Genomic DNA, 27,470 nt, shown 5'->3' with positions numbered 1-27,470 from the left:
CATTGTCACCTCTCTGCCACTTTTTATGAAAAAAAGTATAAATAAAGGCATTTAAACGGATACCATATTCTGTAAAGAGTTTGTAAACCAAGACACAACAAAAACCGCAATTACTAACCCTCACGAAATTTATTGTTTTAATATCTGCTTCCAATGGTGAATATATTACTGATATACTAATACAAACAAAACAATTCACAACAATACAAGTCAACGATCCGAGGGTTAAGTAACTGAAATAGGCCTGATGACAAAGTGATATAAGCTTCTTATCGATAAGTAATTCCAAGTTGATTAAACAGTAAACTTGAAGCCAAGCTCATTCCAGTACAAATTGTTGTTTCCAAGTTGCTTTAACTTATCAGTGCTTACAAACTGATTTTCATTGTATATCGCACAATACAATACTAATCATTAGAATATATTTTAACAATTCAGAGCAGAGATTAATCTGACTACATTTAAGAAAAATTCTCTGTTGACATGCGATTGAAACATTAGAGTACAGCCCTAGATTACATAATCATTAAGATCCTACCCTATCGCTGATAAGAGATATTCCTTTGTGTTAAAAAACGATGATAATGAAACTATTCCTCCTGAGACAGTGAAGATCCTGCAGTTCAAATTAGATAAGCCGTTTCAATTAGAATAAAAAAAAGGTATCTAACTATTTTTTAAAAATTTTATTAACCTAAGTGGTATAATAGTAAGAAGTATTATGATCGTGAATAATTTTTAAAACGACTTTTTTATGGGGATACAAGTTTTAAGGTTTCATATGTCTAAATTATCAGATCTATGATAATTGTTATCATTATAACATAAATGAAAAGTTTTAATTATGTATGTATATTAGGTATATCATGTAGGTATATCATTAACGGCAACATTTTCGCTAATTTCTACTCCCCGGAAACGACACTTAATTACATTGATTTTATACTGTTTTAATATTTTATTTTAGATCAAACAAATTTATTAAACTCGTTACATAAATGTACAGCTGAATAGTCTTTGATATTCAGATAGGACGCGCCGTTATTAAAGTAATCAGTAACAATTTTATCGAATTATAATAATAGTTTTTGTATTATAATATTGTATCGAGTTACCTTTTTAGCTATGTTTATTATTATTATTTCAATAAAAACATAATTTTCAAATCCTAGCCAGTTTCAATCCTTAGTTAAAATATTTTCAAGTCTAATTGGACTTAATTTATCAAATTTCCAAACGGTCCCTTTAATGTTCTTTCAATATGTTTAATTTGAAATAATAGTAGTAATAAAAAAATCGATAAACATGAACAATAAAATAATCGGATAGTTACCAATGTGAGAAATATTTTTCTGGTTAGAAGTAAATTTTTGGAAGGTTCGAGAAGACTACAGGGTAAAAATAAGTATTCTTTTTTAAAATTAAGTTTTAACTGTGAGTAAAAATAGATGAATAGACTTACTATATACGCTCTATGAGGATAAACATTTAAATAATATATACCAGTTCGAAAAATACCTACAAGGAGAAATAAAGAAGCAGATATTAAAACAATAAATTTCCAAAGGGTTAGTAATAGCGGTTTTTGTTGTGTCTTGGTTTACAGACTCTTTACAGAATATGGTATCCGTTTAAATACCTCATCTTTATTATTTTTTTCATAAAAAGTGGCAAACAGTGGAGAGGTGACAATGGTGCCTCTTGATTTGAAAGCCTCTTTCTCACTACATGAATTCAGTTCTTGATACTTAAAAAAATGCTCCTTTGCTCTAAAACTTTAAATATGGCATATATATATATATATATATATATAAAGTCATTAAATAAGAAATAAATAAAGGAAGTTCTTCTTATTATATATTTTTTCAAGTTTCTCTATTAATGTTTTCCATGAAGGCTAAAATGTTTTTAGCTTCATAATCTTGTATAAATGGGACCTCTAGAGCCGTAACCACGACCACTATCTCCAGCTGAAAACTGAGCTTCTTACCTTGGCTTTCTCCAGCGTTCAGTTATGGTTCAGAGAGTATCAGTGAGAGCTTCCGAAATTCGGCCCTAGCCATTATATTATATATATGAGGAGAGATGGTGGTTTGCAGGTATCTTTCCACATTTAAATAATATATCTATATAATGTATGCATATATGATACATTCGTATGCATATCAGTATTTTTTCTATGGCATAACTCTATACAAGAGGAGCATATTTAAACATCATACATTCTCCATGCGAAACCCATAATATGTGCACGTATTTTAGAGCTTATACATAAACATGTTTATTTGAAAATAAACATCATAATAATGAAAGAAACAAAAGAAAAGAAAATATATAAAAACGAACAAATTTCGAAAATTTAACTAAATGAAAACTCGAGTACTGAATATATCTTTGTTATAAGAATAATGAAAGAGTAAGAGAAATAAAAATACATAAAGATAAAAACTACTTATAGAGAAAAATAAAATTTAAACTACTTCATAATATAAAAATATTTCACAAGTGTAAAAAAGAAAAAAAAATTAAATAAGTTAATTGGTGCATGCATAATTAAATATGTAAATTTATTAAATAAATAAGTGAAAGGAGTTAAGCAATCAGTCGATAAATGCCTAAATTTAAATGTTTATAATAATTAAATGATACATGATTAATTTTATATATATGAACTCAAAAATAAAAACAATCAGTCTATAAATATAATAATTTATTTGTTTATAATAATTAAGAGGTATATATACATTATCTTAACAATAAAAACAATTAGTTAATAAATACCTAATGTTCTTGTTTATTATAATTATAAGATTATAATGATTAAATGAATATATATTGATAAGCCTGAAATAAAAAACAATCACTTTAAAGATTCCTAAATATATTTGTTTATATTAACTAAAAAATATATTAGATATTACTTTTACTGATATCAGAATAAATGAATTAATGTAATTGTCCATTAAGCTACAAATAAAGTTAATTTATTAAAATGAAAACATGAAATAGTGGAAAAATAAAATTATAAATTAGCAAAGAGTAATATTTAATTAAAATAAACATAATTAAAAGTTGGTAACTTTAGTCTGTCAATCTTAATTTCACATTTCACATTAGTCTCATTTTGTCTGCCTTTGAAATGTTCCAGTGACAAAATCAAGTTAAGGATTAATTTTTCAAATTGTTAATGGTGCACACACAGTTACAAACTGATTTGAAATGCTCCTAATAACTAATTTAATTAAAATTTTATAAACATTATTTCCACATTTCCTAACCATGTTGTACTCTTAATGTTCTACATGTAGTTCTCTTCTAGTCCAGTTCTCTTCATGTGTAACGACTATATAAAATGTTATAACATCAAAGTTTGTTACTTTTTCTTAGTAACTGTTCCTATAGCGCTCAAAGGAGACCTGCTAGTGTTCATTTAAATTCATAAGACCCTCTTTAACAAAAGCCTCTTTTAAAGTGAGGATCTGATCTCATCCCAAGGTTGCAGAGAGGGTAGGCATGTTGGCCATTAATTATGATGATGATGATTCTGACTTCTACCCCTCATAGTATAACTATTTCATAATAATCAAAACTTTATTTATTACGTATTTGAAGCGTTCAGCAGGTTAACATTTTCAGTTAAAAATTTTAATTTTTAGATTCGCCTGAAAATTAGAATATTTTTTTATATTGTGATAGGTATCGAGGTATAAAAAATTATTAAGATTATAAAAGTCTGCCATATGACTTGTCATACCTTTGTCGCGTATGTCACTTTGCAGGTGGCTAAGGGGCACATGTGAAAGGGTCCTTCCTGAACAAATCTATTAAAAACAGGTATTGCCTGCTGGCTTTGTCGGTAGGTCAATTATAAACAATATTTGTACCAAACACTTTTCTAAATGTACCACCACGTATTTTTCTTGGGCGTGGCTGATGATAGCCAATGGGAAATAAGGTTCCGAAAAGTTAACGCCTCTACGAACGAAATGGGGATCTGACCAGGAAAAAAGTGCATTGAAAGGAGAAGCAGAGAAGCAGTAGAAGTAAGAAGAGTACATAGCAATTGGGATAAACTTAATCACCACTTTTGAATACCTTTTGTATACATCACTCAGTTGAAGAAAACTGTTTTCATGACATAATTTAATGAGTGAGTTCTTTACAACGTTTTAAAATTTAATTAATTTTAAATAATGTTTATCACTCTAGAATTGACTATTTCTTGTTTTCAAATAATGATTAGATTTTATATTTAATTTTTAATTACATCACTTCGGATCCAGCCTTAAATTTCCAAATATAAATGTATTTATTAATTATAATTTACAATTGTTTTATTACTATTTAGCTCTTATGTCACTAATATTTACCAACAATTACTTCGATGTTTTTCGTTTACAAGGCAACGAAAATATTTAAAGGAAAATATTTTCTATGTAAAAAAAAAGTATAAGAGAGATTTGTTAGTTTTTCAATTCAGGGAGACCTATAACCACTAATAATATTTAGACCTTCAAAAATTATATAATCGTCGATTCATGACCATGATTTTGTAACCGGCCACTTCCCCTCTCACTGGCAGCCTTACCTTTAAAATAACATTTACTTATAACCTGTACAGTAGTTTTTGGGACAAAAAATAGTTATATTTATTATTACTGAAAAAGTATGTAAAATCGAAATGAAACCCGCCACTCCCACCCTTCTTTTCGTAACCTCCTTTATTATTAAATTTATATAGTACATACATACAAATGCATAATACAAAACGACAAGTGTATAGTAGCATACTATTGCCTTGGATTGCCTTGTGGCATTGTAAGGTTCGTTGCAGGGTCCAATCAATGTAGTCAAATCATGCATTTAACGCCAATGGATTATTGGAACGGGGAGGGACGTCCCGCTGGTTTAGACTGTAGAGTCCAAAGTCCTTCCCTCGTCGAGGACGTCAACTAAGTGGACAGTGCACTGCCATCTCCTAGGTCTTGATGGAGGGGTAATTTCATGAAACAGAGGGTTTGAGCAGGCCTTTAACTCATCAAAAAATTTGATGTGTCGTCGGCTTATGAACTTTGGCACAGTGGGGAGTTCATAACTCTTCATGGATGACACTGTTATTGGCCCTCTGATGCTTGGTTCCCCTGACGATTCTTCGAAGACCAGATTCCTGGAAACTCTTCAGTTTGTTTAGCGTAGTTTTATAGATATGTCTCATTAAAGGAGCACCATGGAACAGAGTTGGTCTGATGATTGCTTTGTTGATCTGTAGTTTCAGGCGTATTGATAGTTGCGATGAAGTGAGCAGATGGTGCAGCCTATACGTTTTAAGTCGGGCCAGCTTGAACTCACTCCCATCCTCTGTGGTGGCCTTATTTATTTTACATTTAAAACATTCACTTATAGCGGGTATTTGCTGATGAATGCTGGAATAATAATGAATAGTGGTACTGATGACTGTATATTTGGCTTCGCAAACTCTCAAGATCACAACTAAACTAGAACTAGAATTAGAGGGTTAGTGTGTATTGGAAGTGAAACCTTTTATATAATGATTTAATGGTTGTTTGTACGTAGGGAGTTCGTAAGTCTTTGTGTAAGTTCTTGTTACTGATGTAGGGCGGAGCGCTACTGATCAGTCTTAGTAATTTTGATTGAAATTGTTGCAGTTTCAGTAAGTTAGTTTTTTTGGCATATCCGTAAATTTGTACATCGTAAGTCCAAATTGGTCTGAGAAGGTAATTATAAATCTTTAGTTTTTCTGATATTGGTAATTTTGATCGTTTATTGAAAAGATGAAATAATAATTTAAGTCGGAAATTTAGCTTTTGTTTTGCTATGTTTATGTGGGAGGTCCATGTTAGTTGTTTGTCCAATGTCAATACTTTTACTGTGTATTTTACTGTGTCTGTACGGGTTAAACTTCGTTCGTTTAGAAAAACAGGAGGACATAGACCACGACGGAGCTTAAAAGTTATTTGTACTGATTGCTTGATTTTTATCCCTGTTTTCCATTTGATACACCATTCATGGTGTGAGCTAGGTGTATTTGTAATTGTTCTGAGGCTTGTGCTGGGTCGCCATGCTTGGTTAAAATGGCTTTGTCGTAGGCATATGTGGCCGTGAGAGTGTGGTCCATTGTGGGTAAATCGGAGGTATATAAAGTGTATAATAATGGCGCTAGTATAGATCCCTTCGGAACTCCAGCTTCTGCTGCGAAATATGAGGATAGTGATGAGCCCTGTTGGATCCGGAAGTATCCCTCTTCTAAATAAGACTTTAGGATTAGATAATAGGTGCTGGGAAGAACTCTTTTCAGTTTATAAAGGAGTGAAGATAAGTTAAATTTGTATTTAAAATGTTGCTTAAAACACCAATTTAACGAAATAAAATTTTAATTTTTAAATAAGCTAAATAGGTTTTGATGTAGAATTGATATTTATCTAAATAATTTTTACTTTTGAGAAATGGTTATATGAACTATTTTAATAAAACTCCTCAAATATTATCAAGAAACAAAATTATAAAAAAATATAGGTGTAAAAAAGCTATTAATTTTGAGTCCATATTCGTCTAAACAAAATTTAACCAGTGTCATTTTAACATCCTCATCAATGTATGTATATGTCATGTTAGGTGGGAGAATGACTTCAAGCTAAAGCCACATGAACAAAATCTACCCTTCAGTACAGGATGGGCTTGGATAAACAGCAATAAATATTGTGGAGAGGTAAGGAGTGAGGCTCCCGCTAGAGATTGGAAGGATAGGAGATAGAATTTATTAATATTGCCAGGAAGCTGCGAGCAACAGGTCGACGGCTCGGGGAGCCACAGGTGTTTTAGCGGCCAGTGGCAAATAGATCCTTTTGTCTCTTGTTCGGACGCCCTCAGCGAATTATCATCCACTGTTGTAGCGATTATGCTTATTTACGGCCTTTGTAAAAAAAAAAGGCATTTTTGAAGATATATATCGTAAATTATTAACGGAACGTAAGGTTATTAGGAGGCGAAATGGGAAGTAAACAACACATATAAGAAACACAGAAACTTGTATATGCAGAAAAAGGTTAAATTGAAACATATTTCAAGACAATTCTAAGTCCCATCGTGCAATCTTGTATACTTCATATCAAATTATATGTCAATTCGAATAGTTTAGGAAAAGGATATTAATTGATACATCTCCATTTAGTGGCTTCTACTGGGTATCTCATCGGATAAGATATAAGGTATAAAATATAAGGTAGGCATTAAAAATTCTATAACTTTGCTTAGCCGATAACCTTGAGAATGGAAGAGTAAGATAGGCCTTATTGCATTCAGTGCAACCTATGATTCCAGAACAAGCCCCTTGACCCTCAGTAAACAAGTAATAAGTATATAACTTTTATTTCTTTTAGGTTAAAAACCAAACATTTTTTGGATGTCTAGAATCTGAATACGATGAATTCTCCAGTATCTAATCGTAAATTACCTGTAAACCCTCAAACTCTCCGAAACAAAATATGTATTTAACCAAATTAATAACATTATTAGCAAGAAACAATTTTTTTTCTTTTATTTTCTGCATTTTTCTTTCGAAATGAATAACTGGCGATTTAATACAATGGTAAAAAAGAAAGTACATTTTAAATGAAAATTTAATTGTAATGCTATAATTAACTAAAACGGTAGCAAATCTATATTCTTTTGCTTATAGATCGAGTTTGACAACAGTTCTTTTTTTTTATTTTCGAAAGTATGCAAAGTATCTTAAAGCAAATTGTGAATTACATATTTTTAGAAATTTTGTAAATACTAAGCGGTGAATAGAATTTCCTATGATTGTTTTAATATTATTTTCCTGTTTCCCCTGATTCCAGTTCTCTTTTTGTTATAATTTTTCAAATATAATTGCGCGTTGCTTCTCATAAAGGCAAATAACCAAGTCCTGTAAAATGTTCTGTGTTTGTGAACAAGCTAGTTCGAAACCAAAAAGTCCTACGAAACAATAATATATTTATAGCTAGTATATTCAGCTAAAAAAACCTTAAGAGTTAACCGTTTATTTTATTTGAAAATTCAAATTATAGGACGTTAAGAGGTTCTTAGAAGACAAAAATAAATACCAATTATCAAGGGAGCCAGATTGGACGGATTTTATATGAATGGAGGAAAGAAAACTCTTTCTCATGGGACTTGCAAATCCAGACGAATCATAGGAATATATGAATTATCCAGCAACGGAATAACGAATAATTTACGGTGTATTTATGTCAAGGAATTGTCTTGTATAATGAAAGTCAACACTGTGTGGCTGGTTGAACTCTGTACTCATGTTTTCATAATATTTGTTTTAGTAAACCCGTTCACTTTATATTAGTTATTCGAAAAATTACATCCTAGATGCTCGTTTGATAGATAAATTATTTACTAAGCTAAAAAAAAATATTCAAATCTTAATCTGACCAATATTAACAAAGATAAAGCTAACAATGAACGTATTTTAATTCCAACCAAATCGTCACTAAGAAAATTACTTATACTTTTTTAGGTGATGATTGCAGTTAGAAAAAAACAATTATTGGAAAAGTTGTTTGCACTGCTTTAAAAAACAATTAAAAGAAATTTTGATTTATTTGTAAATGTTTGAAAGTGGTCGATATCAAATATTATTTGTGGAGGTATATAGTCCAATTACGATGGCTGTGTAAAGTTAAATCAGGTGTTTCCTCGTGTCGTAAGAGGAGTTCCTTATATAAGTCGAAATTCCTGGGCATGAAGTTTACTAATGAGCGGTTTTCCAAGACATTAACGTTTAAGTCTCCGGTGATTATGAGAGAATCATCTTTCACCTCGTAATCCTGTACCGTCTTTATAATGATTTCAACGGAGTTAAGCGGCATTGATACAAACTGCTGACGGTACAATGTAGAATGAGATGGGAGAATTTCATTGTTCGCTTAACTTGATGCAGATATGTTTCATCGCCACTAACAATCGTTTAAAATGCTGTACATCGCTAGCAATCGATGTTTTGTTGCACAAAAATCATAATTTATTATTTTAATTTATGAATAAGTATACAATAAAAATAAATCGTACATGTATGTATATGACTTCATATTATGTGAGGTATCCATTAGTTTGATTTCTTAAGACCGAAGATTGCATTGAACTGATGCAGCATGGAGAAAATATTTCTTCCTCCAAATCAAAAATGTCAACACGTTATATTAGTGCAAGAGCCGTGAAGAAAAAAAGGCAGTTATTTCACCCCAAGTTTTTATTACTTTAATAAAAACTGTGTATAATTAATTTTCTAAACCAATAAGTCTGCCACGTACAGGTAAGGGGAGAAAAAAATTGCGGTTGTTTCAAAACGTTAAAAAAAATTAACATTCCATTCTGAGAGTAGAGTGAATTTACTTATATGTGAGCCCTAATAGAGCTATTTGCGTACAATAGTTACAATATAGCTTTTTAAAAAGACATTTCATAAAATATGTACTGAAAAATTAGTAGTTAGTGAATTTATTTTTGGAAAACTTTATCTCAGCTACCATAAGACGTAAAGACAAGGATGATGATCACAGGAGCTGTGAGTGAGTATTGTATAATGATATGCTTGAAAACAAAATCTGGGTAGGGCCTTGGGACTCGAACTCACAACCTGTGGTTTGGTAGATAGGCGCGTGGCAACGCTACCGTCGCCTCCCTAAATAAATATATTGTTCAATAAAACTGATTACTAGGTTGTTAACTTTTACTTCTCTTTTCAGTGAATTCTTCATTATTTTTATTTTATCAATATTTGTCCCAATCGATATTTTTAGCGGATACCCGCTGCTGACTGAACCGCTACATCCGCTTTATCCCTCTTACAAGTATTTTTTCCCCCCAATTCCAATCATTCAGAAATAATTATGCGTAATGCCTTTATCCTGCCTTCCTTCAAACATCAGATAGTTCACCTCGTCCTTAAATCTCAGTCTTTTGATAAAATTTGAAACATAAGTATAAGCAATCCGGTCATAGTAGGTACTACTTTACACCCGAAGGCTATGTCCTAGACAGCTAATATTCTTATATTATATTTGTTCTTAGGTGATTGGGTCTCCAAATAAAGATAATTTTTCATCTATTTTTATACATCCATGCTCACATATATAATCCACATTGATTGTTCTGTGAAATGGCGAAATGAGATATTCGAAAATATCAACTTTTAACTAAGAAGTCAGGAAGATGTAGTCTAAAAGTGGTATTAAGATAAGACCTTGAATAAAGTCTTGAGGCCTTAGTTATGATTGAGATCACAGTGACAGCTTTCCTCAATTTCGACTAGAGAGAGGAAGGAAGGAGGATTTCTAATCTCAGAGAAATTACTCATTTCGTCTCAACTTCTCGTTAGCCCAACGGTTTGAAGCAAATTATTAAATCTAAGAATCCGAGATAACGAAGCCTAACCCACTGGTTACAGGACTAAGGTAAAATAAAATGAGATGTTTATTATGTGATTACCATAAAAAAATATATAATTAATCTATGAAACAATACATTTCGATTTTTTTCGATGATCGGTAAAAGAACCATTCATTCTCAAAATATATTCTCAGGATTGTACTTTTTATTTTGAATTATCAATATATGGAATATTTAGTAAATATGGTGGTCGTGAAAAATGTTGAATTTCGGTTTCCAAATTATGAAAGGATTTGACAATTAACTTAGGGAGAGAGAGAATACATATATATATTTTTTTTTATTAAATTCATCAAAAGAATTTATATTTCTGTAAATTGGTTCATTTTTGCCACATTTTGCTATAGTTTTCCGCATATTAATATGGTTAATTCGTTACATTTAACAACTCATTCTCCCCATAATATTTATTATTACATTAGTAATAATATTTTGGAAATTTGTAGTTACTAATCTTCCTGATAATATTTTTTCCTAATTAAAATATATCACTAAGGCTAATATAGTTGTTATAAAAATATATTCACCCTCTCGAAACTATCAAATAATTTAATCGTTATTTTACTGTAATTGATTTTTTGCCAAACAGTAAAAATTAAGAAACTTTAACAACTTACGAATTGAATTAACGAACACATATGATCATAATACGGAACTAAAGAGTTTATATTTCATTGCAAAACACCATAAATGTAATACGCATTTTTGTTTTTAAGCTTAAATGTTTAGCACAAGAGTTAATAAATCACTACTCGGACGAACTAAGGGAAACAAAACAGACAATGTGTTTTAATTTTTTTATTTCTCTTAGTCCCATCTTTCACTATTTTGGAACAGTGCACTGCAGAAATGGAAAAATCGACAAATAGCTTTTCAAAAGCATAAATAAGTACTAGTTTTGTTTATAAAGTTGGAGGAAAAACTAAAACAAGTTTTGCTACTTCAAAATCTTGTACAAAACACGTACTAGTTTTTTTTCTCTCTCTTTCAATTATTTATTTGTTATCAAACAATAAACAGATTAATAGTATAATTTTATTTTATTGTTTACTAAAATAATTACTTTATAGTTATAATAATTATTTATTCCTTTATAACTAACATTTTTGTATTTTTTTCTTATTTTATGAGTTATTAAGTATTATATTGATTCTTTTCTATATCCTTCTTCATATATTTTTATTCAGTCATTCTGTCAATTTTTTGTTCAGAGACATCTTATCCTAGAAGTTACCAATAAACTCTGATCATAGTAAAAAAAAGAAAGTTTTAATCTTTCTTTTATGTATTTAAGTAATGATACCATCCCAGTATTACAATTTTTATTTTATTTATGTTATCTTTCTTTAATTGAAGCGAATTGGGAACACTGAAATCGGTCTTGGGATGGCTGCTCGGTTGAAAAATGGATAGAGGTGAAAGCTGCTCTGCCTGAAAAAAATAAATAGAAAACTTGTTAAGTTTAATATATTTAAGCGGAAATAAACTTAAAATATTGAAATATTAATAAATACTAAAGTCTGTTCCAGGAGTTGAAAAAAAATAAAAATAATTTTCACGTGTTAGGTGTCAGGTCGTGCCTAAAAACGCTCCTTTGCTGAGATTTAAGCCACATGGGCCGTCCGTAACTCAGGTGGTTAGGAACAGGTCAGAGATCTTAGTAGCAAACTGTGATCTGCGTGGAGCACCGGTTCGAATCGGGCCTGGGTGCTCTTTTTGAGGGGGGGTATTTTTTCCATTAAGTGGCGGCTCCACAAAATGAAAAACTTGACCTCCACTAGGTTAGAATAGGTTTGTCACCTGTAGATAAAACCTCTCCCCCCTCCCATCCCCGGTATGTCAGAAATGACCTGGAAGGGGGAAATATTTAAAAAAAAAAAAAAAAGACTCAAAGACACACTTAAGGTAGGCCCGTACTCGTGCAAAGTGTAGCCAAATATTTACTAGCAGACATTTTACATATGTGTTATAACCATTATTAGTGGAAATCCCTAAATAAGAATGCTATTCAACCGGCAGTTTACATGTTCATGTTTACCCGATTTCCCTCGGCTCACGGAACATACTATAATGATTTAGTTGTTCTAAATCAATATATTTTTTAGTAAATGAGACAAACATTACCAGGCACCTTACGCGGTTGTTATGCGTTCCAAACGGCTGGGGGTAAATGTATTGTTGGTTAGCGTATGGGTTCGGGTAGGGTGTGTTGTAAGTTTGAAGCATGTTAATTTTGCCTTCCAGTTCTTTGATTTTGAAGCAGATAATCTCTTCTTCAGAGCTGTCGTCGTACAGGTTTATGTCAGGAAAGGGCGATTCCACATAATGCCTTGTCTTGTTCAATTCTGCGTACCGTGATTTTAGTTCCTCGTTTTCCAAGCGGAGTTCTATCTAAAACCAAAAACAAATATGATTAAACAATAAGAAAACTACTTTGTATTGTAAAATTTGTTAATTAGATTCCTAAAGAAGAGATAGAAAATATAGAAACATTGAATTTAAACATACTTAAAGGAAAATCATATTAGAATTTTACTTACAATCTGACTGCGTATAAAGAGATCTTTTTTACCAAAGCTAATAAATCCAAAATCTTGCTCAGTTTTCAAAATTTTAATTGTAATCCATCTAATAAAAAATGTGTTATATTTTCAATAAAACATTATGGACATTTTTTTAAGAGTAGAGAATTTATGAGCTCACGTAATAATTTTTAAATAATAACATTCCAAAAGCATATTTATTTAATTTTGAAAGATGATTCCTCTTACATATGAGAAACTTTTACCGTAAAAGAATAAATGTTTTATCATAATAGAAATCCTTTAGATATCATTTTAACTTTACATTACATATATATGGAATATATTGCAAGGAGAAGTATTGCGATTGTGAAAACGCAGAATTCAAGTTTTCGAGGTAAAGATCCCAGGATTCCGACCAAGCCTTCCAAAATGGCGTGTGTTCATGAACTCCCAATCTTAAAAACGAAAAGTAATAGGAAACTGAAATTATATGATAAATGATTTATAATTACTTATTTAAGCGAGACACAACCTGAGATGTTACGGAGATTTTTTTTAACAAAATCGACTTCTCCTCTAAGTCTGATAGATCCTTATCCTAGCACAGAACAGTAAATAAACACACAGCAAGTCAAGAAACATTTTTAATCAGAAACCAACCTTATTTATTTTATCTTAATGTTTTATTATTTATAACGTTGTACGAGTTGTCTTTTGTACGAGGCTATACCCCCCCAAAAATAAGTTGAAAAAACGTAACTGTTATATACCATGTAAGGCCGATCTGGTATCAAATAAATTTTTAATAAATAAACAAACCTTTTCACATTGTTAACCCAAACTGCTAAATGTCAGTGTTACTAAAATGGTTAAAAGAAAAACATCAAAACTAATTTAATAACTGGTTTAATTAAAAAAAAAATGCGTCTAAAATAGTTTCAACTTTATTAATTTGAAATAATCAACTATCACTTATTGTATTAAAATGGATATAAATGAGCTATGGAAATAATCAATAATTAAAACAAGTAGAAAACTGTTTTTAGGCAAGCGCCTAAGAGAATGGAAAATCCGAATTATCAGATAAACGACCGATCTTTTCCGATCTCATTCCCTATTACACAGGTTTTTATTTATTTATTTTTAACTTTATTAAATTTATTTTAGGTAGGAATAAAGTTTATGATCTTTTTAAACTCTACAAAATCCTTTGAATATGAATTTTCATAGCGATAGAAAAATAAACTATGCATACCTCTCAATAGCAATAAACAAACAATGGATGAATATAAAAAATAAAATAGTTTGATAATACATGTGTTCCATGATTGGCTATAAATGAAATTTTTTTTTTAAGTATTGCCGTCATATACACTTTTGGGCAAAAATTAGCTATAGTCGTAAGTAATAGCTAAAATTTCCACGGATATGATATTTTTTTATTAATGGTTCATTCATGAATAAGGGTCGTATCCATTGCAATATTAGCTATTAGTTTCAACTATAGCTAATTTTTGCCCATCTCTGATCCTATACAAAAAACAACAAAATTGTTTTAGTCATTTTTTTTTCACAAGTATTGTGTTATGTAAAATTTGTTCGATGTGAGCAAAAGATGATTTAAATCAAAATATTATCAATGTATTTTTTTTAAAAAAATCACACACGATACCTGCTTATCTTTTATTGCTTGTTGTAAATACTCGAGAAGGCGCACTTTGTCCCTCTTTTCAATTTCCTGCCTTCTTATTTCATCACTCAATTTCTTCAACAACTCCTCGTATGAACTAAGAGACCTCTCGTTTTCAATATCTTGCGCTGTAACGAAGGTTGTCATCAGTCCTCTGTAATGTAAAAGGGTCTTTAGTGTATAGAAATAAAAAAAATAAAAAATTAAATTAATAAAATCTATTTAGCCATTAGTTAATGTTTTTAAAAAAGTGAATTAACATTTGTTATGTTCAGTTTTATCTTTTATTTGTTTCCTAATTTTGTTTTATTTTGATATTTTTTAGATGCTTTGGATGCGTCTGTGCATCTATATGACATGATGGTTAATGAAACTGTTTTCTTTGTTTTGATAATGAAATTTTAAGTTCTGAAATGTCATTAAATTTAAATATTTTATATATAATCTTTTCAGTTTCTTGAGACTGATTTTTATTGTTTAAATTAAATAAATTTTATCCAATTTTAGTCTCAAAACAATTTATATTTCTTTATAAGTCCGACGTTTCGGCCAATTCGGCCATCCTAAACGACAACCTATCACAAATAGCTTTTATTGTACATATGGTTTTTAACAAAAATATATTAGACATAAATAAAGTAAATGCCACACCTGAATGTGTGGAAGGTTACAAATATTGTGATAAATTAAAGTAGTGAAGGTTAACTGTTATAAAAGTTTTAATTTTTATTGTAATTTAATATGTTGAATTAACAATATAAGTAATTAGACATAAGCTAAGTCTTGCTTATTAATAAAATTATATGATTGCCTTATGTTTTAATGCTTCATAGAGTAGTTGTGGATTGAAATTAATGATCTAGCTAAAATAGCCTGCATAAAGTTTTAATAAAGTTGATGTGGTTCTAAAATTGTATTAAGGTATGATAATTTATTAATAATATTGTTATTTGTTTAAAATTGTTAAAAAATATATTTATAATAAAAGTTGTTTGTCAAAGATTGTCCTTGTGGATGGCCAAATTGGCCGAAACGTTGGACTTAATATAAGAAATATAAATTGTTTTGAGACTGAAATTGGATAAAATTTATTTTATTTAAATATTAAAATATTTCATTATAAACAACTTTTTTTTGTTTTTTTCTGTGAGATTCATTTTTTTTAAGTATCACTCAAAAAAATATCAACAAAATATGTCAGTATTTCTTCACCTTTTTTTGGGTGTTTAATTACCTATATTTCAAGGTAAATAATCAGTGAATCGTTTTTCGAATATAGTTGAAATGCTAATGAAAAACATATTTATGCATGTAGTGGAAGAATTTTTTTAATTAATTTAACTAATTTTACATTAATCTCAAACTTTTTTTTAAATTTGACCAAATAAGACGTATATGTTTTGAAATATTGATGTGTAAAGAAAATACCCACATGTGTAAGCGAAAGTAGTGTCTAAAATTAAGCAAAGCGGTATAACTTACTTGCCCGCCTTTTTAAAATACAAACATCATCGCTAAAACTTCGATTTCTCGTAACTAAAAAAATCAACGACTTAATATTTTAAAAAAAAATCAACATATCAGTCTAGAGACATTTATTCCCAGCCATCGTTTTGTACGATACTTACATATTTTTTTCTGGTTTCGAGAATTCTTTAGATATGTCTCTAGAATGAAGGATTAATTATTTTTATAATGGTATAAAGTTATTGTTGGGTTACGTGGTATCGTTAAATAAATGTTCACAGTTCTACTACAAACAAATTTTTTTAACAGAGTATGTAAGTTAACGCAGACAAAAATAACAATAATAAATTAGCCATAGGTGCTAATATCGAAAGGTTTAAGGAATCACTGCTTAAGTGACGATACATAATTATCAGAGTTGTCCAACGTACGATACCGTTGTGTGCTGCCCGTGAGAGCTTATGAGACAAAAAAATTACTTTGCTTTATTTTTAAAAGATATTTTATAATATTATATAAACAAACTTATAAGAAATATTTTTGTTTATTAGTCAGTTAAAATAATGAAATGAATCTTGATACTACCCCGTTGGTTAGTCGAGGTGGCTATTTCAAATCAGTTACCTTTATTTATCAAAGAAAATATAGGATAAGAAAACTTTAATTTGACCTACACAAGTGTACGAATGTAGAAATTAGATATTACAGGTTGGATAAAAACGGTACAATCTATAATCAGTTCTTATTTTCACTGTAATTACAAAGGTTATATAATAATTAAAAAATCTGATAATTCTACTTGCCCTAGGTAAATGTAGATCTTGGAAAGGTTTAAAAAGGTTATCAACGACATATGCAATCATTTTCTGCACTCCAAAGGAAAGGCACTATTTAAATTATTAGTCCATATAAACAGAATCGGTATTCAGTGTTCTAAAGATATGTTGTCCTATACAAATCGCTTTGGATCCAGAAACTAAATAATGTTTCGCTAGTAAAGGAAGGTTACAAAATAAGCTAACTTCATCATATGTTCGTAGCTAAACGAATTTGAGTATGGCTATATTAACATAAGCAGTTTATATATATTTAATTATCAATTCATTTTTTTAGGAGAACGGTTTGGTATAAATAAATCCTCACCAGCTAGTTCCTTAAGCTTTTTTTTGGCAACTTATGAACGATTCTAAACAATTGTCAAACTTTATTCATGATTTTTTAATAAATTTTGGAACTAATTTCCCTTTTTAGGGAGGAAACATCATTTAAAAAGTTATAATAAATATAATTTTTAAAGTCTTTTTTTAAATATTTATTTATTGCTATTTACAACTGTACATCATAATACATTTAGTAAATCTGATCTAAGTTACAATAACAGTTAGTTATTGGAGTGTTACAGGCGTGTAGAGAAACTACCCATTGACAGCACTCTAATGACATTTTACATTAGCTGGTCTCGTGGCCATCTTCTTTTCAGGCGCCTCGGAGGATTGTCAGGAATGGAAGAGGATGCAAGATTAGAAACTAGGGTGTTTGAGTGGTTCGAGAGTTTATAATGGAAGGAGTGATATCTTGTTCGGGCTATATCGGTTACATAGGGAACATTAAGATCTTTATGTATGATTTTATTTGTGACAAAGTAAGGAGCATTTTGGATTGTAAGGATAATTTTTAAAGTCAAATCTGAAAAGTAGCATTCTAGGTATTTAAAAAATAAATTCATTCAGGAGGCATTATTATTAGCATATGTTTCTAAGCGCTAAAATATAAAAAAAAATTACAATTCAAATGTACCACGGAAACTAGCTAGCATAAACCTCAAACATTGAAGTTTTAGTAACCCATTTTCGTTATTTATTTCCAAAAATCATTCAAACCATACGATTTTTATTAACGAAATCGTTTTTGAAAATGGACAACTCATTAGTTGGAACATAGTTTTAATTAACCTCGTAAATAGTTTTTATATTGAAATTAAATCAAATAATTCTCACTAAATCTTTGAATATCTTTTCAAATCCATTATTTTATTATGTTTTATGACGTTTTATAATTTCATTCTTATTTTGTATTTCACTCTAAGCCTAATTCTGATCCCTGTAAATTATTCTAAAGGGGTCAATCCCAGAATAAATAAAGAATATTATTATTTATTATTGAATAAATGCTTAAGTTGATGAAGGTTTCTTGGCATATTGTAGTTTATAAGTCATTATTTATAATTAACAATACGATTTTTATTCTACGTCATTTTCGAAAATATTCACTTTTTTTTTTCTATCTTCGGCGATTCTTCCGAGAAGTATCTAAAATAATGAGTAAAACTATTTTTTAACTTAAGAGGTACAGCTTATACACAATAAACGGAGAAATTAACCATATTGCTTTCATTATAATATAACGTAATACCTTTAAAACAAATATTGGATAAAATAAGGCAACCGAAGTATTAAAAATTCAATTTTCACTTGTGGGTGGGTTTTAAGTGAATATAGAGCTCAATATATTCACTAGGTATTAGTTAACTTGAATATACGCTCCATGAATTCAGTTGGTGAAGGAAGAGGAAAATTAATTAATTTTTTATACCTTTGGCCTTTGTGGAGAAGAAAACATAGGGAAGTATTAAATTTAATTCAAAAATTTACTTTTTTTTTAGAATTTTAATTGTTTAAGAACAGGTAATAATATCCTCTCCAGAAAATTATCAGCAGAATATTACACCAAATTAAGTATAAATACCTCCAATTATCGATTTGAAATAATAAGAGAAATTAAATTATGAAAAATTTCAACTTCATAAGCCATAATTCTCGCCAATTTACATTTTTTTCTGTGCTGTTTTAAATCAACATACATGCATTTTTTTTCTTTCTTCAAACTAAGTAGTATATATTTTCATTCTTTTAACATTCTAAGAAACTTCTGTTAGTAAATGTCCAGAGCATATTCTATGCTTTATATATTTCTTGATTTCCATTATAGAATTACTAATCTGTACATCAAAAATTATTATTTTCTCATCATTACTCCTGAAACACCATCAGTATAACCTAGACATTATTAATATTTCAATAAGTACTACACCTGATGCCATATAAGGAAACTTTTGATGAACTTATATCTTTGATGAGATCTGCGAAGACGGCATTTTATGGAGCCTTGTCCGGTTGAGTGAGGTTCGATGTTGATAAGGATTGAAGAAGTGATCCACCAATATCCGCGTTAACTTTTTGAATGCATCACTGGAACAGATTTTACCCTTAAGTTCGATTCGATTGAGCACGGCTTTCTATTGAGGAAATTTGGAAGTTTCAGTGCAGGAGAGCATGCGTTTCGTTGGCTCAAACCATACCACAGTTGGCGAATACAGCGCTTACAGACTCCAAGTGATTTGTAGGGATTGCTGGAGGGTTCTTCAGGTATTCTTTAGGGATTTCTTCTTTGATTAATGTCGTTTATTGGTTATGTATATACCATTCACATTACTAAGACCCTAGAGTTCTGCGAAATCCACTAATTAGCATACTATATTGTCATTTGTGCTCCTGAGCTGTCAAAGAATGTAATTGCGACCATTCAGTTAGCAATAAATGATAGCAGGGTACTTCAGTCCAAAACCGCCTCGAAAATACTTTATATTAATTGTAAGAAATCACGTTGATTCTGATAAGGAGTTCTAAACTGGTTGTGAAAACTGAAAAACAGCTACAGCTTACAGCTGCTTCCGCTGATGATCTTGGATCTGATCTAACAATTGGATCCCTTTTCACTCTGAATCAGCCAGAGAGCTCAACAACTTCCGATGGAGATCCAATACTTTGTAATAAAGTACTGTTTCTTGAACAACGATTGTGCAAGGAGGTGATTTGTTTATTATCTCACCCTAGGAGGGCTCTTGAATCCTTAGTATTGACTCACGGCTACAATAACAATAAGGAATTATCCGCCATAGCCGAATTCGAGTCCGGGCACGGGAGTGAGTAGTGCGTCCAATTAATATGTTTTTTCTCGATTTTACTTCTCTACCACTGCCTTCTATAGAATAAGAAATTTTTTTGTCAATCTTTATTGCTCTTTTAAAAATCTAACTAATAAATCTACTCTACTAGAAACTGATGGTCCTTCTCTAAAAAACTCTTCAATCATTTCATTATTTTACGATTTTAACTATTTTTAATTTATTTACAACTGTACAAAAGCATACAATAAGTAAATAGGATAAATGTTTCAAACACCTGATAATCTTGGGAAGGAACCCACCTAATGCTGGTGCTTCAAATATTAATTTAAATTAGAAGATCTCTTGGTCATCTTCTTTTCAGACTCCTTGGAGGATTATCGGAGATTGTTAAAAATGAGAGATTAAGAACTAATTAGTTAGTAGGAGTTTGGAATGAAAAGTCGCATATCTATTTAGGGCTAAATCGGCTACGAAAGGGATGTCAAGGTCTTTGTGAATGAGTTTATTTGAGACGTGATAAGAAGCATCATGGATTTTACGGAAGATTTTGGATTTTGGCTTTTGATGGCTTGGGAGAGCCCCGTATGTCCAAATTGGTCTTATTATCATATTATATAATAATTTTTTTTTTTGTGAATGGCCTAAACCTCCCATTGTCAAGTAGATGTTGTAGTAACTATTTAATAAAATTGTTAAACTGTTACATATTAATAGAATCTTTCCAATATTATGTGGAACTCAAGCCCATGAAGCATTGAACTCTTATATCCAGGTTAAATATAATGAGGTAAGGTACTTTCTGCCATGAAATAATCAGCACCTCATTTCAATGGCCCAGTAAGGGGATTACAGAAATTATATGGCTTCTTATTCAAAGCTAGAGATGGGCAAATTGTATTCTAGTTTACAGAGTACATTACTCAAGTTCCATTTGAGTACTCATCGTTTTATTAATACTTTTAACATGCACTCTAGGTCTAAAGTAGCTTATATTTTTAAAAATATTATTCCCATGTTAGTATTTCTGTTTTAGTTTAAAAAAATTAGATTTGTTCAATTTTTTTTTCCATTGTAAAAGCTTCGGTTTTATGCAATAAACCCTCCCCCTCCCTCTCACCCAACTTTTTTACGATATTAGACTTATTGAAGATAGATTCCTTAATGAAATTTTATTATTAATAATTCTTTTTTAACCATTATTATTTCCATCCAGCTTAAATCAACATTTATTTATTGATTTTTTTTTAACGATAGATGTGCCAGTCTATTTTTCAAAATGGGAACGGTTTCACTTATAGAACATTTTTCTCGACATTTTGTTTTGTATACGATGTCTTTATAACTCAACGTTATATCAAATTTCAAGCATTTAAAAAAATTGAATCTGAATACATGACATATTAATGGATTTTTCTCATCCTATATTTCTGAAAAAGGATAAAAACTAGTTTTTGAAATGCTTTTAAAAATATGAAAAATAATTGATTATGTAAATACATTTTTTTTTATTTGGGTTTTAAGTCTTTATGTTTTTCAACTCCATTCCATTGTTATTTCATAAATTAATCGTTTGTCATTGAAAAAAAAACAAATACTACACCTACAAGCTAAAAAAAAAAAAATTAATAGAAAGAGGATGAGAAACATCATAAAAATGATGTGTCGTGACTCCAGATTCCATGTTATGGATTGCCTCTAATTTAATAATTACAAGACTCTCCGATTTCGAAAATCTTTTAGTTTTGAAGACATACCAAATAAATATTGCGATTACTTTTGTAACTTTTCAATGGCAACAAATGACATTATTGAAAAGAAGATGTTATTTACAAACCTCAAATTTTGCACGTGTAACGTCATAATTAAATAAAAATTATTAAATAATTTCATAAATATTAAAAAAGTAAGTATTGTATAATATTTATCATCGAAATCGGAAATTTTACGTTGACGTATCATTAGCAGATATCGACAGCATTGTAGTTCAGTGAGGAGCGTTCAATTAACTTGTTGGAGGTGGATGTTCCTAGTAAGCCGCTTTGTCAGGGCCTGCTAACAGTGTAACAACTAACTGCATCTATTATCTTTGCTTTGTGCCCAGTTTGATTAGAAGATTTTCATGATTTGTCAATAATATATTCTAGACAGATAAGTTTAATTTTTCTCTTATTTTTTTCGATAAAATCAATGTGTAATATAAAAATAATATGAATGCTTATATTTTGTAAAAACTTGTTTCTTTACATTGAAACATGAAGACAAACAAATTACTTCTTAAAAAGCAATTAATAAAATATTAATTAATTTAGTAAATAAGAAAAGAAAATAGCATATTAATTAAATAAAAGTTCATCGGAATGATGCATGGACTTGCATAGAAGGCCTCATTGCATAGACACCTCAACAACAAAAACGATAGAACCTAAGAACTATATATTCGAGGGAGTAATGAGGCAAAACTAGTTTTAAGATTGATAAAAAAGGGAATGATTTATTGAAAATGTAAGGAAAGATTAAAACGTAAACATAATTTTTTTTCGGGAGATGAAAAAACCCTTAAAGACAAAAAGTTTATATTTATAAGGAAACAGAGGGTTACATGGTGTAAAATTTTAAAAATGGATAATGATATTCTGTGCAGATGGAGAAAACACTATGCTTTAATGGTTGAAGATCCTAAAAGAAATATAAACAATAGAGTAGAAAGAATGGTAGAAAGGATTGCATAATATGACGACATTCTATGTGAAGAAGTGACGGCTATAGATAAATTGTAGATAGGAAAAGCTACGAGAGATTATTAAATACCGGTATCTACTCAGATATTATTAAAACATTGATATCAGGGCCCTGTTTCATAATAAAGTACAAACTAATACTATTAGTCATGACGATTTAACTTCATACATTACACTGACTTATACAATAGCAACTGGTACTTTAGTACTTTTTAACTCCTGTAATATCACTAATAGTCCTCCCTATTATGAAAAAAATAAGTATTAGCGTAATTAACACGTCGTTTCTATAATTGTACCATGAACTAATACTATTAGATTTCATTTGAATACTATTAGAAACTCGAAGTTTATTTTTAAAAAGTATACGATGGTAAAATCATTCTCATGAACTGGGAGTGTATTGTCAGTTTCTTAACTCATAAAACGGTAACCAAAATGACTAACCATGGTAACCACTATGAATCTATTCACTTGTTCCAGGTTTTGCATTTATTATACATATTAATTATCGAGAAGACTCGGGAACCACCTTCAAAGAGAAGCAAGCCCCCTTCGGATCCTAAAAACAAACAATTATAACGAAGACCTAGGTAATGTTTATCTACCATTTTGGGACCTGCAATCAACCTTTGTTTTTGTTTTTTAAAACCTAACCACCCACTGAAGGCAATGAATAACCCAGAGATGCCATCAGATCTAACTATGAAAGCTCAAAAGGAATATAAATAACGGAAAGCAGCTTCACAATGTAGAGGGGCTTAACCAGAAAGATGGTTTAAATTCGTCTCTCTTTATTATCCTGATGAACGAAGTCTTAAAAAAGAGTATGAGAAGGAAGGAAAGGAAAGTATAAAAAAAAAAAAAAATAGAAACAGTAGTTGATTAATGAAATCTGAACAGTTCTTTTACAAACTGTTGTCTATACAGATGATGCAGTGAGAACTGTGTACACAATGTGCAGCAAGCTAGAATGGAAAGCAGAGTAATAGGATAAGTGATTGGTCGTGAATGACAACTAAAGCATTCTCAAGGGAATCGGACGAAACCCTGATATAAAGGTGTTTTGTAGAGAAGATATCTTGAAGTTGTAGAATACTTTACATGTCTAGGCATAGTTATATAAAAAATGAATGAGCTGAAGGAGAAATTGCAAACAGGATAAAAAAACAAAAATACAGTACCAAATCTGTAACAGTTTTAGAAGAAGTGAGAAATGAAAAAAAGTAAAATACTCTTTACCCAATAAGTGACAGGTTGAAGGAGCCAGAAATTTTAGCATGATCACTGCTGCAGATAAGAAATATCTCAAAAGAATAGCTGGCTGAACCGAGAGAGTTTTCATTAGTCATAGCACAAAAGAGAATCAGTAGTGGAAAAGAAAACTAAAATCTTAGAGTAAAAGTAATTCTTCAGTTTCTCGGGCATGTGTGTAGAATGAACGAAAATCGTGAACCACCTAAGTTTCTCAAAGCTAAACCAAAAGATGCAGGCCAAAAATACTCTGAATGGATCGACCCAAAGAGAGGGAAAAAGGGGGCTGGATTCCAAGAAGACATTGGCATGTATTGGTCAGGGTACCATTACGGCTCTGAGGCACAAAGGAATAGGGAAAGTAAGAAGAAAAATTGAAATCAAATATCTCATAAGCCGATTGAACCCAAAATAGGTAGTACATAGATAGAGATGATTTATACGACTAGAAATTTATTTACATAAAATGAAAATCATGATTATAAATTTAAACCTCTAAAATTATGTAAGGAGTAAAACAGTACTTAAGATCTGTGAATTGTGCCCAAAGACGTTTCTTGTCCATTAATCTGTCTGTCCTTGGATTACAACAGTTATGATACACCACAGTGTAAAGCTCTTTGTAAGGGCTCACCCTGTGTCAGGACTAATTTCACAAGACTTGAACTACAACAATAACATTGTCTCGGTATAATAACAACAGTATACACAATAGCTTTCTAAGAACAATGCATATGTTTTATGTATATCTTTTTCTTTCTTTCGATCTTCCGGCTAAATGCTCTCCATAGTTAGTCTCGAATTCGTTTTTATTTATTATTAATTTTTTTATGGTTCCAATGGTAATAAAAGGTTTCCTAGTTATTGAAAAGTTTAAAGAGAGTTTTTTTTTAAATTTTATTTATATATTTTTTATTTTAGTATGTATGAGATCATTCATCACTATTACCTATTGCCCACAACTGTGTGGCAGATTGTAATATCTATCAATAAATAAATCTATCAATCAAAAAAAAAGTTATGGAAATAAATTTCTTCTTGTTGCGACTATTCCTCTAGATTCTAGAGTCTAAAATGTGTTTTCGTTTTTTTAATATTAAGAGGTTTGATTTAAAACAACTTAAATTATTCTAATTCCTCGATCAGAATAAAATAAATATTTAACTTTTTCGTTTCATACTATTGTAAAAAGTAGTTAAAATCCCCACAATTATGAAGAAAGGAAGAGAAAAAAGGAGTCGGAGATGGAGAGGTTGATTAAAATCGTCCTTAAGACAGGACAACCCACTAGTAATAAAAAAAAAAGAGTTATGAAGGTAACAAAGTTGAAACGTATTTAGCAAAAACTAAATTGTGTGTGTTGTGATGTGAAAAAGCTAAATTGAAACGATCCTCTGCTAGTCTTTTGATGTTACATGAATTGATAAAAAAGGAAGAAAATAATTTTTCTCCACCAGAGTTTGAAAAAAAAAAGTTAATTAAAAAGCGTTTTCATCATTATCTTTCAATAATTCTTTTTTGAAACATATTTGAGATTAACACTAATTTTTATTTTCCGAGTAGTTGATCACGAACTAAAGCTCGACTAATAGAAATAATTGGTTGGGCTAGAGTTTGAGCTATCCGCTTTCTGTGTAAAACAATTAGTTTAATTTAGAGCTGTGTTTGCAAAAGAGCTACTACACCTCTCTAATAAAATTAGTCAGTTCGTCAGCCATATCTAATTAAGTCATGATGTCACCTATGATGTAAAACAAAGGGCGGGTATTAATTCTTCCCTTCTGGAAAATGCATGAAAATAAGTCTGTCTCGTTGACCCTAAACTTTTAAGATCTATTCTAATCTTCTAGTATAGAAATTATTCACATCAATATATTACTAAATTAATTACTTTATATATTCTTGTTTGAGAGTGGTTTAGTTTATTCTTTATTTAAAACAAATTTGATCCTTTTTTGTCTCTCAACTTTATTCTTTACAACTTTTCCAAGGCCTCGACCCTCAGGCCATTCTCAAGGATACCTTCATATTGATGTCATTTCCTTTTTCAAATCTTAAAAATGGAGGCTAATTGCCTTTGTTCCATCTTTAAATAAATTAATCATTAAAATAATATCATTATAACATTATAAAATTTTGTTTTTTTTAAATTACATTTCCTACTTACATAACCTTTTCTAAATAATTTTTTCCTAGATTTAAACCTTTTATAAAACACTTTTCTTCCTTCCTTCATTCACATTTGCACTTTAAACAGAACCTACCTTCAACAGGTTAGGACTCTGTTATCACCTTATCATATAACAATAATTTTTTTTATCATTAATTTACATGTTTAATATGATTTAATTAACATTTATTACTAATTATTCTGCTTATAACACAAACATTTTTTAATATATTTAAAATCCATAATTAATTTATTCTTATTTTATGTTTATTTTTCTTAAACATACATATACCCCCCTTTTTTATCTTATTTTTTAACATATCGACTTATCTATTCATACTTTTATTAGTGTATTTTTATTCCATTTATACAATTTAAGGATTTGAACATTTATTTATTTATCATTTTTTTTATATAATAATTAAATATTTATTTTGCTTAAAATTTCCGAATAATGGTGGTTCAGTCCCTTAGAATCTGATTTGAAATTGACAGTATAATTTATATTTTCTGAGATGTATATCGATTCCAATATCTACCCTCTAAAATTATTATTTTCTTTATGAATGACTTGGACATTTTCAAAGTCAAATTTATGCTTATTTTGCACATGTTGAACCAATGCTGCTTTTTTGGGTTCATTTTCCATATTCTTTACATCATTTCCTTGTAACACATGTCCAACACTATTTAATCCCATCCAAAAATAATTGTGTTGCGAAAAGGGGATATTTAAATATAATGGTGAGATCTACCGCCAAAATATGGGCCTTCCGATGGGTGGACTATTGAGTATTGTTCATAATTTTTTAGGTAATAAAAATATCTTTATGGGTCGTTATCCGTATACTTCTTCACTGTCTTTACTTTCTTACATAAAAATAACATTTTTTGGAGATATATATTGTATAAATTACTACCTATGTGGTATAAGTAAATTCAGTGTGCAGTTTTTCGTTTTGGTAAGCCGAAGTAGTTAATGCAATTTCATAAATATCTGCAATAATCACCAAAATTCTTGCAACTTTGACTTTAATCAGATGACCCGTTTTCAAAATATCGGTTTATTAAAAAAATACATTTGGGCATGTGTTAGTGCATTTATTTGGGACTTTCTTGGTATCAACCCCCAAAAAGTAATCATAGATTTTACTAGTGCCAAACTTCGTTTGGGGTAGTGAGGGAAAAAATAAAATAA

The 27,470-nt window shown here is 29.9% G+C and overlaps 1 protein-coding gene across 4 annotated transcripts; it reads right to left on the bottom strand.

Moving 5' to 3' along the window:
* Positions 1-11,618: 11,618 nt before the first annotated feature.
* Positions 11,619-17,174, bottom strand: LOC106689557 (uncharacterized). Of its 4 annotated transcripts, none has more exons than XM_014434601.2 (4): positions 16,947-17,174; positions 14,659-14,830; positions 12,598-12,852; positions 11,619-11,892 (listed from the first exon to the last, which is right to left on the bottom strand). In XM_014434601.2, the coding sequence occupies exons 1-4, from the start codon at positions 16,994-16,996 to the stop codon at positions 11,743-11,745; spliced, it is 627 nt and encodes a 208-aa protein (XP_014290087.1). In that variant the 5' UTR covers positions 16,997-17,174; the 3' UTR covers positions 11,619-11,742. The 4 variants fall into 4 exon arrangements, with proteins under 4 accessions (XP_014290087.1, XP_014290086.1, XP_014290088.1 ...); XM_014434600.2 differs by having other exon boundaries at positions 11,621-11,892; positions 12,586-12,852; XM_014434602.1 differs by having other exon boundaries at positions 11,769-11,892; positions 12,593-12,852.
* Positions 17,175-27,470: the final 10,296 nt, after the last annotated feature.

This window comes from Halyomorpha halys, unplaced genomic scaffold (genome assembly GCF_000696795.3).
Source record: "Halyomorpha halys isolate HHAL.00 unplaced genomic scaffold, Hhal_1.1 Scaffold1394.1, whole genome shotgun sequence".
Taxonomy (NCBI): Eukaryota; Metazoa; Arthropoda; class Insecta; order Hemiptera; family Pentatomidae; genus Halyomorpha; species Halyomorpha halys.
This window is presented reverse-complemented; position numbering and strand designations above follow the sequence as displayed.

Coding starts and splice junctions, on each gene's coding strand:
- LOC106689557 (XM_014434600.2), bottom strand. CDS start 16,996: ATGTCGTTGATAACCTTTTTAAACCTTTCCAAGATCTACATTTACCTA. Junction 14,831..16,946: donor AAGATCTACATTTACCTAGG/GCAAGTAGAATT, acceptor TTTACATTACAG/AGGACTGATGACAACCTTCG. Junction 12,853..14,658: donor AAGCAATAAAAGATAAGCAG/GTATCGTGTGTG, acceptor TTTTGGTTTTAG/ATAGAACTCCGCTTGGAAAA.